Source organism: Condylura cristata, unplaced genomic scaffold, assembly GCF_000260355.1.
Source record: "Condylura cristata isolate star-nosed mole 26May11 unplaced genomic scaffold, ConCri1.0 scaffold00008, whole genome shotgun sequence".
NCBI lineage: Eukaryota > Metazoa > Chordata > Mammalia > Eulipotyphla > Talpidae > Condylura > Condylura cristata.
The window spans coordinates 19,495,235-19,510,454 of NW_004567109.1; the positions used below are offsets into that span (position 1 = coordinate 19,495,235).

Below are 15,220 nucleotides of genomic sequence, written 5' to 3' on the forward strand. Positions count from 1 at the left end.
TTGTTCTCTACCTTAGATATACTCATCTACTTTTCAACTTGAGTTTTTATGAAATCTACACACAGATCTAATATCTTTGGTGAAAATCTAGTGTTTGAATTAAGATATACTGTAAGTGTAGAACTACATACAGAATGTTGAGACTTAGTTCAAAACAAAAGACGGTAAAAGATTTCATTCATAATTTTTAAATGGACTGTATGTTGAAAAAGATAACATTTTACATCTATTTTGTTAAATGTAAGATATGATTAAAATTAACTTCCCCTGTTTCTTTGGCCTTTTAAATTTGGCTACTAGAGAAATTTTAAATTATGCAAGTAGCTCATATAGTATCTATTGCACAGCACTGGTCTAGAGTGTCATTCCTTCTGTCTTAACTCCTTTGACTCATCCTATACTCTGGTTTCTCTTCAGATCGCATAAATCTTTCACCTTTTACTCCTTTGACTCATCCTTCAGAATTTAGTTCAGTTATCACCTCTGAAAAGCGTCCCTAAAATAAAATCTTTTTATTCAATTTCAGAGACTCTCATAGCTGTGTGTGTGTGTAGGGGGTTGCCTTCTAACTCCGCCCACGTGTAAATATTCATTTATTCAAATAATTATTTGATTCACACCTGTCACCCCTACAAACCTCTAAGCTCCACAAGCACAGGAACCCGAGCGGGGCTCCCCCCGGGAAACAAACACTTTGCTCATTGCCTGGTGCAGAGATGGTTGCCAGGGGACATCTAGGATGCCATGCAGGCCACCACCCGGCTTTGCCTGTGGGTCGAACTGTCCCCGGCCATCTCAGAGAGCCCGGCACCTCCCTGCCCCCTGAGTGCCTCTACTGCACTTCAGTGTTTAGAGTGTACCTCTCCCGATGGGAAGTCTTCCTTTGGAGCAGACCCAAAGCCCTCCTGCTGCAAGCCGGCCAGGCCTTTGTTCCCTCTTTGAGCGCTGCTTCTCAGGCCCGGATGTGCCGGCCAGTCCCCAGGAACCCTGCTCAGATGCAGACTCTGGCTCATCAGGTCTAGGAATGGGGCCTGAGATTCCCTTTCTAGCCAGCTGTCCTGTGACAACACCGATGCCGGGTCGCAGGCCACACCTGGATGTAGAGAATGTGGCTACCCCCTCAGAGGACCCCCAAAGCTTTCTTCTGCTCGGGACCCTCTGACTAGGAGGCCACTAGTGGTCTCTCGAAATTCAGTTCCCTTCCTGCTCCCTCCCGGGCACTCTACCATGTTGAAAAGGAATGTAGTAACTGTGGCTACTGTTGTCATTTGGTTTTTGGTTTTAATTTGAAATAAACCGTTAGCCAGTTTTCAGAGTCAGGGCAGCCCTGATATGGATCATGTAACAATATTCTCCAATGATCGAGTCACAGCGCTGGAAATGCAGAAGCAGTCTCAAGCCCGGGCTCCTGTGCGCCCTGCAGGACCGACGTGACCAGCAGCTCCGGAAGGCTCCACCTGCCACGTCCAGGCTTGCCCCTGGGAAATGTCTTCCAACATGTCTATGGCAAGCTGCATACACCAGGCGTGTGCTGAGGGTCCTCTGCCGGCCAGAGGACCCCGCTGCCTCCCCGTCCTCTCCCACGCTGATGTCCGAGGAACAGAAGTGTACTCCCGTGGCCTTGAGAATGTGCGTGCACACGTGTGTGCATGTTTGCTGGTCGCATGTGAGACATGGGGTCTGTGCGGTGCATGCATGTGGGCTGCGTGTGCGTGGCCCTTGGCACTCCACGTCAGGGAGGCTTTCATCACACAGAGCAGCGCTGGGCTTTTTCTGCATGGGCCTGGAGGCTGCACAGTGTCCCTAGGTGGGCCCCGCAGACGTGACGGGCCCCACTGTCCCTTGCTGCGGTGGCGGCTGCTGGCCCTTGCGTCTCCTGGCAGCGCCCGCCTCATTGCTCTCCTTCCTGCTCAGGTTCCTGCTGGCCTTCTCCCGCCGGCCCTGGCCGCCTTTCCTCCTCTTCTGCCCTGCAACCCCAACAGCAGGACGGGTCATCAAAGACTGCCCCACCACAAGCAGTCAGGCTCTGGGCACGGCCACAGGCCTGAGCAGGACTGGTGAGGAAGCTGGCCTGCGGGAGGCAGGAAGACGCCTGGAGACGTCCGCTGCAGGCCCCTCTGACCGGAAGCCTACTCAGACGACCCTGCAACTTGGGTCCTGAGCGGGATCCCAAGAGCCTTTGTGTCTTCCATCCCTCAGCGAACCAGACGCCCTCCCCTTCCTCATGCCATCCTCCCACTGGATCCCAGTGGGCCAGCAGCACTTCCAGATGTTCAGTGCATGTCTCAGAACAGGCTAGAAGATTCCCCACAAAACCTGCCCCCCAGTGCCAATGACTGACCACGTGACCTGAGTCACATCACTACACCTGCATGGGACTTTGCGCTCATTGCTGGGCCCTGAACTCCAGGATCCCTTCCCGAACCAATATCCACAGACCAAGACAAAAAGAGGAGGGGTGTGGACAAGAGGCTGCCAGTGCCCACCAGAGCCCTGGCACTGCTCTGTCAGGACAGCGCCCTGGTTCGCACGGCCTAGGGGCCTGAGGCGAGCTTGGCCTGAGGTCCTCTCAGGCAAGAGCAGGAAGCAGAGCTGTGGGGCCTCCCACCGTGTCTGACCCCGCCCCGGGAGGCCCCCTGGCCGCAGCTCACCTTCAGAACAGGGCGTCCTCCGCACTGTGCACCTCCGGGTCTCCTTGATGTCGGTGCAGGGGGCGAGGTCCCCCCCAGAGGCATGGAGCACCCTCCGCGTCCGCTCCTCAGAGCCCTTCCGGAAACCACAGAGCTTCTTCTTCTTGGAGCATGGACCCCATGGGGACCACTCGCTCATTTCACATTGTGCTGGCAGGCAGGGAGGGGGAGAGGAAGGGCAGCAGGGGTCACGTCTCCCCCCATGACCTGGGGAGCCGGGGGAGCCTCTTGTACCTGCTCTCTGCCTAATCCTTAGGCAAAAGCGTCTCTAGTCAGAAGGGCAAAGGAGTCCCAAGAGACAGCCCAGAGGGTGTTTGTGGGGCAAGCTTTCTTGTGCGGCAGCTCCCCTGGCCAGCCCCCTCCCCGGGGCCTCTGGCACCTCACCCGGACTGCTGCACTCCATGGTGCTGTTGGGCGCTGCAGAGCCCTCGGGGCAGGCCGGGTAGCAGCGGCCCTTGTGCAGGTACAAGTTCTCCTTACACTTGGTGCAGAAGTTGTGGCTGAAGCAGGCCTCGCAGTGCTCGATCTTGCATTCTGAGGAGAGGACCAGATGGGGGGCCTCTGGTTCAGCCTGGAATGGACACTGCCCTTCATCCCCATCCCCAGCACCCACCCATCCACTCCCACCCACACTGAGGACAGGTGCAGGCCTGGAGTTGCAATGACCCCCCGGGGTGTGGGGAAGGAAGGGAAAGGGCAGGGGGAGGCCAAGGTGGTCACGCTTAAAGGGCGACATGGAGACTTGCCAAGGTCCACCAACTCCCAGCCCAAAGCAAACCCAGTGCGGCCCTGGAGGCAGAGGGGAGGCCTGAGAGAGGCAATTTCAGAAGAGGAGGATAGGACCCTTTGGGTGGGAGTAAGAGAGGAGCATCCTAACATCACACAGCACCCCAGAACTGAACTGAAGGACATGCTGACACCCCATCCCAGAGTGTTTGTCTGTTCTCCTCTTTCCCTGACTTCTGGGTATCTACAGCACCCAAACCCCGGTTCTGCTTCCAGAGTAGAAAAAAAAATCTTGGAGGAGGTGGGGGGGAGTGGGGGGATGATCCCAGGGCAAATTCCTCTTTCTCTGTAAATTCAAGTTCCAGGAACCACCTTGGTTGGGCTCCTGGGTCCCTCCCTGACCCTTCCTGCCAGCTCTCCCTCCTCGGGGGAGCAGGGCGGGTGGGTGGCAGGGCTCTGCTGGAGCAGGCAGGCCTTGCGCAATCCCTCCCCAGATTACTGACTTCCTCCATCTCTGGCACCTGACCCCAGCTGCCAGGGAATTCCCCACCCCCAATACCGGGGGGGCCAAGAGGGCAGCTCCATCCAGGTTCCTAGGTCCATCTGCACACGCTCCCCACTCCCACCTCATTCCTCCTGGCCTCTGTGGATTGAACCCAGCTTCGCTCCCTCCCCTCTCCTCTGCGCTTCCTTCCTTCTCTCAGCTGATGCCTGGGCTAGGTTGCAGGTAAAAGACAATAAGAATCTACTGCGTATTGAGTATCAGGCACAAGGGCTTTACCTAAGCCTCTCCCAACAACCCTGGGGGGGGGGGGTAGGAGGGACAAAAACTAGGGCTGCATTTTAAAGATGAGGTTTTGAGAGTTTGCAACATGCCCACAGTCACCCAGTGAATAAACAGTGGAGTTGAGATTCGAATCCAAGTAAGTTGGTCTTGGGTCAGTCATTTCCCTACCAACCTGGATATCACCTATAAAAAATGCATTGTAACCGAAGGCTGCTGTGAGGCTCAATGGAGGTGATCTGGAAATGCATTCTAAACTCCGAGGCCCTGAGCAAATGGAGGGGCATTGGCATTGTTCATCAGTGTGTCCCCTGTGTCTCCCCAGCTCGTCACAGCTGAGACAGGAGGGCGGCGTGGCCACACGTGTCCTGCAGCACATAGCTGTAGCTGGGGTGGGAGAGTGGAGTGAGAAGACCAGGGGGAAGAGGCTGAGCAGGCTGGCCTGGGCCGAGTGTCCTGGGGGCTGGAGGCAATGAGGCCTTGAGCAGTAATGTGCTGGGCTAGGCTGTGTGGCTCAGAGCATCCTTCCGGCTGCAGGGCTGAAGGGCGGGAGGGAACCAGGTGAGGCCTGGAGGACAGATGAACAGGCTATGGCAGGGGTCGAGGAGAGGGATGATGGAGCCTGGCAAGACAATGACAGTGAGGCAAGAGAAAGAGAGGAGACGGCCAGGCAGGCAGTGAAGGGTGGAATGGAGTGGACCGGAGAGCCTGGCTGTGGGCTGGCGGTCTGGGTGACTGAGAGGGGCCTGTGGGGCCACAAGGCTGTGCGGGTTGGGAGGGAGGGGCTGTGGTGCTGACATGGACAAGCGAGTGGGACATGTGAGCGGGCATCTCAGGTTGCCCAGCAGCAGGGTATTGGCGTGAGGAGTTTCCTCCCTGTCCTGTGTCCCCTCTGCTCTCATCAGCCACCGGCAGTTCAAAGCACCCCGATGCCTCCACTGCCCTTTCCAGCCCCGCCACACTCACTGATGCACTTGTTCATGTCGGGGTTGCGGGCATCGAAGTATCCAGGTGGGCAGGACGGCAAGCAGACGCCCACCTGGCGGATGTCGTTCCTCTCCAGCAGGATGAACAGCTTGGGCGAGCACTTGAGGCAGCCGTTGACCTCGGAGCAGAGTTCACAGCCCTTGGCGCAGGCCTGACTCCCCTCAGCGCTGACTGGAAGGCGGAACAGGGTGAGAGGGCAGCGGAGGCGGGAGCTCTCTTTCCCAGGCTCCCCCAGGCCGGGAAGTGAGTAGACAGACAGTGCTTCTGGGAAGCACAGGCCAGCACAGGCCAGCTGCACAGCACCCCGATGCTTGGATGCTTGCTCGGAGCCACCTGCAGCACGAGCTCCGATCCACCCCCAGGGCCTCCCCTGCCACCAGCATCCTCAGAGAAGCTTCCAAAGCTGCACCCTTGGAACTCACCCTCCCCTGCCAGCGGGGAGTTCAGCCCCAGGTGGAAGGGTTTTTTTTTTTTATCCTTGAGAAAGTTTTAAGGAAGAATGGAGTAAAAGACCACATGCCCAGAGGCAGGAAGACAAATGGAATAAGAGTGTCTCAACCAATTGGAATAACAGTGTCTCAACCAGCCTCAATTCTCTTCCCCTGAGAGACATGTGCCATTATCTGGAGACATTTTTGATTGGCACACCAGAGAGGGAGGTTGCTACTGGCGTCTAGAAATAGAACTGCGGGTGGAAGAGGCACTAAACACCCGACAAAACAGGGGCAGCTCTCACAGGCATTACCCGGCTCAAAATGTCAGTGGTGCGGAGGCTGAAACCATCCTCTAGCTTGGAACCATCCTCTGAGGCAGTGGGACCTCCAGTCCCGGCTCCAAACCTCAGACCTTTGATCTCAGTCCCTCATCAACTTGTTCAACTGACACTCACCAAGCCCCTTCTAGGTACCCCGAGTGCGTGAGTGCTGGGGACAAGGCAAACAGCCTGCTCTCTCTGTAGGGGAGCTGATCTTTCAGTGGTGCAGAGAGGCCCCCACACAAGCTGACAGCCATAAGCCGTCTAATACTGGGCCCCAAAAGAAGAGAGGGATGGAGTCACAGAGTTGCCACCGGGGTCGACTCTTGGAGAATCGTAGAGATTTGCCATTAGGAGGTAGCAGCAATGGGCCTCTGGGAGCAGCCACACAGGTGTAGAACAACGGAGGGGAATTGCAGAGAACTTGCAGGGTGGGGGCAAGGATGGGAGTGGTGAAAGGCAGGGTCCAATCTTGAAGAGACTTTTACATCACGCTAAGGAACCTGGGCGTGATCCTGCCAGGCAGTATGTCCCTAAGAGAACTCATTGGAGCGTGATTCCCCCAAATGGACACAGGAGGATGTGGAGGAAAGATCACTGCATCAGGGAGCACAGGAAACCACAAGTTAATGAGCCCAAGCAGCCCGCTTTACTATAGGACTTCTTAGACCTTAAGTATGCTCCAGTACAGTGGCTGGTTAGTGGTTCCCAGGATTTTGGCCATAGAAACTTTGATTTGCAGAGTGTCTGGGAACCTTTGAGCTATTTAAGCAGGAGGGAGCCAATGGCAAGTTTTAAGCTGGGTCTGGCCTGATTTACACGTTGGAAAGTTTCCTGGGCAGCCCAGGTGGAGACCAGAGGGCTGTGGGCCATTACGGAGGAAACCACCCAAGTCAGAATGTCTTAAACAAAATTCTGTTCAATAGAGAGGTGGGGAGAAAGATTTGAGAGAAGCTTCAGGAATACAATTAGTTTAAACAGCAATCAGTAAGCAGCCAGGAAAGAGAGGAGTGTCAGACGAGTCCCAGAGTTCTGACCTGGCTATGGGTGACCAGCAAGACCCACTGAGAATAAGAGGCGCATGGGGAGAGAAGCCAGTTGAGAAGGAAGGAGAGGAGCTACTTAGGAGGAACCAGGCAGCAAAGAGCTAGAGACAGAGAGCTGGGAGAATCAGAACAGATGCCAGGAAATATACACGAAGTGGACCTGGAGTTTCAGGCTTCAGAGTTGGCTGGCTTGCAGGCAAATCCCAGGCCTGACATACTGCACAAGAGGCTGCCTCTTGCATGCCTCTCTTCCCACCATTGAAAAGGATGCCACTCTGGGGGGGCACTGGGGGGAGCATCTGCTCCAGGAGTGAACCCTCATTTCAGAGCAGGAGAATGAGGAGAAGGCAAGCAGAGAATCCCAAACAGTAACAATGACAGCAAAACCATCATCACCATTACGACCATCACCACCATCATCATCACCATCATCACCATCATCTCACCATCATCACCCCCATCACCATCATCACCCCAATCATCTCCATGGCGGTCTGGGGAGAACTCTGCCTGCGATAACATCACACTTTGCTGACGCAGATGGCCCTTGCCGCCTGGTCACCGTGTGTCCCCTTCCCTGTCCCTCGTAAAACTTTGTCCTCTGGTCACCGTGTGTCCCCTTCCCTGTCCCTCGTAAAACTTTGTCCTCCATTCCTATCCCACTCTCCGGACCCTAGTCCTCATCCTACCGTCGCATGATCAGCCTCTACTAGCCCGTGTGATTTCAGCAAATGGCGCAAGGGCTTGTGCCCGAGCGGCAGAGTCCTGCCTCACACCGCTCCACCACTGCTTGTCCCTCAGGGCGCTCCCGCCGCAAAGCAGCGACATATGACTGGTCTGGCTTTGGTTCAATGTAGAATGTACTTGTAGAGCGTCAGTGTTACCATTTAATTGATCAAGACGATAAAAGTATCGTCTTGATACTTTCAGTATCATTCTTGTTGGTTTAGTTATTGTAAGAGCAAAAAGTTCAAATGTTGTATTGGAGTTATGAGAGAGCCTTTGGGATGAGTTTCACTTTGGGCCTCTATTGAGCAGTATCAGTGAGCCTGCAGATTTTAGGTATTACTTCCACCCCAAAGATAAATCCTTTATTACTCACTATTTTTACTTAATTTATTGTTGAAATGAATTCTAGGTTTCTGCCTCCCTTTCCTTTAACTGCCGTCACAAGGGTCTCTACAATGATCCTTTCGCTTTCTCCTGTCTTATCACTGGTATCCAGGATGGCGAAGGGGCCATGTCCGAACTCCACTACCTCCCATTCACCCAACGACAGTCAATTCTGGGTACATTCTTCTTCCGAGCGATCAGTGGCACGCAAGAGAAAGACAGTTCCCACAGGGTTCTGAAGTTAGTGTGGCATGGCCAGAGCATGGAGTAAGTGGTTAGACATCAAGCAGGGCCAGGCGAGAAAGGGTCTTGAATTCATACAAAAGAGTCCAGATGTTATCTGAAAAGCAATGAGGAATCCCTGGTGGCTTTAAAGTAGCAGGCAAGGTTGGGAGTCCATGCTAGGAAGGTCACTCTGAAGTGGGGAGAAGGGGCCGGAGGGAGCACAAGGCGGAGGAGGCTAACCCCCAAGCGCAGAGAGGCCACTGAGCCGGGAGGGTCACAAGAGTGGCCACGTAAAATCTCCAGTGATGAAGTCAACAAGTGAAGGCGGTGGGCTGCACGTGGGGGTGAGGGGCGGAGGAAAGCACCAGTCCCCGTGACTCCAAGGAGGTGGGCGTGTGCCACAGGGTGGCTTGTGGGCCCTCCCTGAGAGCAGGAGGAGGAGGCGCAGCAGCAGCTCCCCTGGGACACCAGGGAAGGTGTTTACCTGGCAGCTGACCATGTGAGTCAGGAACTGCAAGGAGACATCTTGGCTGGAGACCTGTGAGATGGTGCAGTCATCAAAGGAGATGTATGAAATGGGACGGAGAGTGAAGAGTGAGGAGAAGAATCAGACATTAAAGAATGGAAAAGAGGAGCCTGTAAGAGGCCAAGAGGGAACAACCAGACAGGTCAGGGTGTTCAACACAAGGCAGGATGGAGCAGAGAGAAGAGCCGTCAGCCGAAGCCAGGCATGACCAGTGTCACAGGTGGCGGTGTCGTGTTAGGAGGCACCCTGGGTGGCTTGGAGAGCAGAAGGCTATAGTTGAGAGCAAGTGGAAGCTGAGGAGGGAGAGCCATCAAGAGAGAGGATTCATGGATCTGACCAGGAAGCCATCGCTGGTGATTAAATCTACTGGAGCATCACCAGTGGGTGACTGGTCAACCACAGGAGGACATGGCAGGCCAGGCTGAAGGCTCCCTCTGGCCCCTGTGCCTATGAAGGGAGGGGGACGTTGCAGGGTTGTGGTCTGGCAGATGAGGCTGGGTGGGCACAGACATGGGGAGGGTGCGCAGACAGGAAGTGGAGCCTCCTTTCCACCTTCTTCACAAGGGCCCCTCACCCAGCCCCGCCCTTCCTGCTCCCTGCCCAGCTCTCTTAGATCCCAAGCCAAGACAGAGCCCTGCCCACTCGGAGCCCCCTCAGGAACTCAGGGATTAGCCCCCTCAGTCCTTGTCCCTGACTCCAGCCTCAAGCCTCAGAAGCCCTCCTCGCCAAGCCAGGAAGGCAGGACTGGCCCACCTTTATCCTGTTAAACCATTTCAAGCTGATGATCCTATAACCAGGGCTTGCTCCACAGGACTCAGTCCCAGTCTTCCTGGAGGACTTCCGGCTGTGGCTTCTCCTCTAGGCAGTATCACTGCCCCCGGTCTCCCCAGCATTTTCAGCTCTAGAGACCCTTCTAAAGCCAATATTGGGGCCTTCCTGGTGGCACAGGGGTTGAAGTCTCAGTGCTATCAAACTATTGCCACACGCTAGCCTCTGCGGCCCTGAGTTGGACACCCAGCCAAGGAGGTGACCCACATGGGGGCGACAGACCCCTCTTGTCTCACTCGCTGCTCCCCTCAGCAGTATAGTTCCTCCATCTGCCTGTTCTGCTCCCCACTCTGTCTCTGGCGAAATCTCCCCCCCCCCACCTCTGGCCTTACCCCAGTTTTGTATGCATAAATAAATACATCTTTGAAAAAAAGCCAAAACCCAACACGGATATGTCCCACACCTGCCTAAAATCTACCAGCAGCTCCTTGTGGCCAGAAGAAGGAAGACCAACCTCCTCCATGACCAACCCCAGCCCTCTCATCTCTACCCCTAAGCAACATGGGACTATTTTTGTTTCTCTGAACACATCATCACTACTTCACACCTCTGTGCCCTTTTTTGAGTTGGTCCTTCTGCCTGGAACACTCTCTACCTCCTCCTGAATCTGATTGTCTCCTTCAACCCTCAGAGCTAGTGACCTTCTCCAGGAAGTCTCCCCTGATCTCACCTCCCTACAAAGTCTGAATAGAGTACTTCTCTGTGTCCCCACAAAACATGGGCCCCTGGTACTTGAATCCATCATGGTAGATACCATCTTGGAGATTATTATCTGCTAAAATGTCTTTTTCTCTCACTAGAAAGTGCTGTAGAGAGTGGAAACTACCTTTTTTCTGAATGGGAGCCAAGTATGGGGAAAGACTCCATAAATGGATTATATAGTAATGGGGGTTCAGGTAGGCTACTGAGGGTCAATGGGGGATGACAGGAACTCACCACAGGGACGAATCTGCCCAAGGGAGTAGCCTTGGTGGAACCTGATTTGAAGAGCGACCTGCATTGGGTGGGCAGGGGTGGGAGGTTGCAGAACAGGCTTCATCGTGGAGGCCAGCAAGAAGTGGCAAGGGCACTTCCCAGGTCACTGGCTTGAGTTTGTCCCCAGGGCCCTGGGCTGCTGCTGCCATGCGCCTGGGGACAGCCAGCACCCTTTAGCCCAACTGCTGAGTTTAGGCCTCACTTGCCTCCCCTTGGCCTTTTAAATGGCCCGTGAGCCTCCCACCTCAGCCACCTGCCACCTCCCCTCACCCCTCCTGCCCTCAGCGTGCTGCTTCCCCAATAAGACTTCTCAGTGGCTCCCCTTTATCCACAGCTCTAGTCAGGGCAAGGGCAAACTCTTCAGCTTGGCAGCTGCAAAATACCCTGCCCTCTGACCTCTGCCTGCCTCCTCCGTCAGCGGCATCCCCCTCAGGACCATGTTCTTGGCCCCAGGTACCTTCTCTGCCCTACCTTAAGGGGAGAAGGGTTTTAGCAACACAGGAACTCGGCTGTTCCAGTTGCAACCCTGAGGCACACCAGGATTTCACGTAGAAACTATTTCTCCAGCTACTCCAAGCTGAATAGGGCAGAAACCCCCTCCCACCCCACACCTTTGGCCATACCAGCCCCACCCCCCACACCTCCCCCATGTCCATTAGCAGTCACTACACTAGTCTGAAATGGTCTCCGGCTCACACCCCGGCTCTTTGCGGAATCCTCAAGACTCTCTGGGCCCAGGGCAGGCCCACAGGTTTGCCATGAACATGTTAACCGGCACAGGGATGAATGAGGTTTCCCGGAGGGAAGGTGGTCTGAGGGAGCAAACAGCTAAGATTCAGGTGGAGGAGGAAACAGTGAGAGGGGACCGTGGGGGTCATGGAATGAGGGGGTCCAAGGGTCAGGTAGGAGTGGGGTCTTGGTAGAGTGTCGGGGTACTCAGTGTGAGGGCTGGTGAGGGGATGAGTGCTCAGTGAGGGCAGGAACACAGGTGCGACAGGCCCGGAGATGCTGGGGGAGAAGGTGAGTGAAGAGGGGCCCAGGAGCGGAGGAGGGGGCTCTCAGGAAGAAGCTGTGGAAGGTTCCCCAGGACTGATGACTCTTCTTTGCTAAATATTTTCCCCGCTCCATGCAGTGGGACCACCATCCCGACCCGAAAACTAGCAACTTCTGCGCTCAGAACTGGTGTATGGCTCTGGGAAGAACTAGATGGGGTGGCTTCCGTGGCCCTACCGGCCCGGCGTCGTGGGGTGGCCAAGTCGGCAGACCTGACATTCACACACAGCAAACCCACTCCCGCTCCCACTCCCTCCTGTGCCCAGCACTGCTCGCTGGCCTATAAGGTCAGAGGCCAGAGCAGAACGCCCAGGAATCACCGCCCTTCTACCTTCCTCCCCCACCCCCACACCCTGGGGCAACGTGGCCCACCTGTTTATAGAGCAGCAGGTGCTTGCTGAAGTCTGGAAGGTTCCACTTACATTTGTTTATCCCAGGTGAGCCTTACTCAGTTCCCACACAATTGCACTTGCAACCTTATAGTTATTCTTTAACAAGTATGGCCAGCAACATCTACCCTCAGCGCTCTCTAAGCCTCTGGGTTTGGGTGCTCACTGCACCCTAAGACTTTCCCCAGAGCTCACCCTGTTCTCTTCTCTGGCCATCAAGGTGTCACGCACACCACGGAGTAACAGAAACCATTTCCTTGCGGCCAAACCCGCAGGATGTAGCTTTAGCACAAGCGGAGGAGAATAATGGCTGTGTTCTCCTGGCCACATCAGACGTAAAAGCCAGACTTTTTTTTGGCACAACAGATGCGACCCAGGTCTTGTGCCAGGGTTAGGTGCGTGTGTGGCTCTGTTTCTGTGCGTGGCACATGGCCACCGGTGCACACGGCCGGGCATGAGGCCTATCGCATCCTCTCCCCTCCCGGAAACAGAGAAGGCTGATTACAAGCCGCTAAACTGCATCTGGCCGGTGGTGTCCCAACACTGGCCCCACCAGGTGAGAAGGGAGGAAAATCAAGGCCTCGCTGCTGATCAAACCTCACCGACTCTAATTGTTTGTTAAGCCAGGGATTTTCAGCTTCACCGCTTCTCTGCGCGGCTCTCTCCAGGCTGGGCTCTGGCCTTGGCCGCTCTGTGGAGACCTAGCAAAACCCCATGGCTCGCCAACCTTTGCTGGTGGGCTTGGGCCGGGCACCTCGGAAGCGAGGCCAGAGGTTGGCGAGGTTTGGGGTGGCTTCACGCCTGAGGAATGACATCTCTTTGTGGGAACCGTGCAAAGACAACCAGGGGGTCCCTCACAGGCAGTGGCCACTCCCACGACCCACAACACAACAGGCAGGTACTGAGGCCCATCACTGGGGACAGGACTCAGAGGCTCGAGGATGGGGTTGGCGAGGGTGGTGGGAACAAGTTAATCTTGGACTTTATCTAGCAAGTTGTTTTTAAGAAGATCTGGGCTCACAGGGGTTAGGAGACTTCCAGTCTGATACTGACTGTCCTTGGGGTCAATCTCTTCCCCTTCCTTAGTCTCGTCAATACGTGATGGGATTGGATTTTTTCCAAAGCTGAGAGCCCTCTCTTCTAAGGAATCCTAACAAAAGGAGGGGAAAGGAACTCAGCTCTGGGCTCTCTCTGGTCGGCAGGGTGGTGGGGAGGATCTCCTCCCTTGCTTCTCCTTCACTCCCCGATGCAGCCCCCTGAATTCTACTGGGAAAGGTTAAAAGCCACAGACACACAACCCCCACCAGTGGCTCCTGCCCCAGGACCTGGGCCCAGAAAACTGTTGCCAGGCTGTGCAGTGAGTTCCTGGTCCGAGGAGTTGATGATGCTTCAGGAAGCAGCCCTGAAGGCCTGTCGGTGAGGAGGGGACCAAGCGCCAGCCTGGGGCCAGGAAGCATCTCCGCAGCTACCACACAAAGCAGGTGCCATGCCAAGGCATGACCCACAAAACTGGACCCTCGCGAGGGGCCAACCTAGAAAGCAGAGCCTACCAAGGGGAAGCAGACAAAGTGAGTGATCTACAGAGGGAGTCACCGCCGCAAAGAAACCAGGTGGGATAATCCACGAGCAGGATCATCTGCTGAGCAGCCTACATAGCCACAACAGGCAAAGCCCCGTCTGCAGCGGTCCTCACAGAGCAAAGTCAGCAGGAGGCCCGCTGGTCCCCAAGCGCCCCTCCACCCCCAAGGCCCCAGTGGCCGGGTGGCCCACTACTCACTGCGCCTCTGCCTCTTCCCCTTGAGCCCTCGGCTGCCAGCGGAGGCGAGGTGCATCCAGCTCAGAACCAGGGCCACCACACACAGCCCAAGCCGCATAGTCACTCGCCAGCAGCAGGCCCCTGGCAGGAGGGGGTCTCTGGAGCACGGGGGGCGCAGGGCTCTTGCTAATGCCTCATGGGCTGGGTCAGTGGCAGGAAGCCCAGGCTTGGGCCGTGTCCAAAATCCACCATAATCTCAGCTGAGGACAGAGGGTGGGGGCAACCCACTTCTCCATCGGCCCATAGGAGGTCCAGAGAGCTTTCCTCAAAGGCACCTCAGGGTATCATATGGGAGATCTTTGTCACTTCAGCAGGGGTACATCCCCAAACCAACCTGTTAGGAGAGAAGAAGAAAGGGTTAATCTGGGGGTACCATGGGGGTTCATTCCTTCAACCTGTGCCTCTACCCCTCTTGTGTGGTTCCTTACACAGAGATTCCGAGAACTCAGGAGGTTTGGACACTACAAATCGCCCACCAGGGCGCCCCTGCAGAGCCCACTGTCTCTTGTGGACCACCTCAGCCTGGAATCGGGCTGGCTACCAAGATGTTGGAATACGCAGTGTCTCAAACCAAACTTGTGAATCACACTGGGCGCCAGCTGGTCTCACCCGGCTTCATGCCGCCCGTTCTGACAGGAAGTTCTTTTTTAGGTCTACCCTACAGACCTCATGTTGTAGGAATTTAGCGTCTCCTCAAGGGGAACTCTCCCTGTCCTTCTCCCAGCGAGCAATGCTCCAGCATTCTCTCCCCAGGGCGGAGTGGCCCTTGTGCCTTTCACATGTCCTGGAGCTAGAGCCGTGGTCTCCCCACAAGCTGGCAGACCCTGCATGGCCCTCTGGGCTTGGCGGGAGGAACGGAAGGAAGGCTTCCCCGGCCACAGAAACTCTGACACAGCAGGCCCGGCGGGCCTGGCCTTTGTGAGAGGATAAAAGAGGCTGCGATGCCGGCCCTGGCCAGAGACACAGAGAATGGGGATAATCCCCAGCCCAGGAGAGCCAGGTCTCTGGACCCACTGGCCGTGGTGATGGGGGTAGGGGAGCTGGTTCCTCCCTGGTGAAACATGTCTGAGAAGCTGGAGCTCAGCCTCGGAGTCAGAGGATGAGAAACCCCGCTCCGCACGCCCAGGGTCACACACTCTCAACACGCTGTCACCACTGAGGCCACCTGCACGTCCCCCCAAATGCTGTGGCATACACACCGGGACAGGCAGACTGGCAGTCATGGGGCTGTTGCTTTGTAGATGCCAGGAAAGCCTCACCCAGCCACTGGCTGGATGACTTGGACAGTCACTTTCGCCTCTGAACCTC

At 55.7% G+C, this 15,220-nt stretch overlaps 1 protein-coding gene across 2 annotated transcripts; it reads right to left on the reverse strand.

Moving 5' to 3' along the window:
- Positions 1 to 1,535: 1,535 nt before the first annotated feature.
- RSPO1 (R-spondin 1) lies at positions 1,536 to 14,247 on the reverse strand. 2 transcript variants are annotated; one of them, XM_004678811.2, is made up of 5 exons: positions 13,874 to 14,247; positions 5,167 to 5,358; positions 3,075 to 3,224; positions 2,652 to 2,840; positions 1,536 to 1,967 (listed from the first exon to the last, which is right to left on the reverse strand). In XM_004678811.2, the coding sequence occupies exons 1-5, from the start codon at positions 13,968 to 13,970 to the stop codon at positions 1,804 to 1,806; spliced, it is 792 nt and encodes a 263-aa protein (XP_004678868.1). In that variant the 5' UTR covers positions 13,971 to 14,247; the 3' UTR covers positions 1,536 to 1,803. The 2 variants fall into 2 exon arrangements, with proteins under 2 accessions (XP_004678868.1, XP_012577645.1); XM_012722191.1 differs by lacking the exon at positions 2,652 to 2,840 and having other exon boundaries at positions 13,874 to 13,970.
- Positions 14,248 to 15,220: the final 973 nt, after the last annotated feature.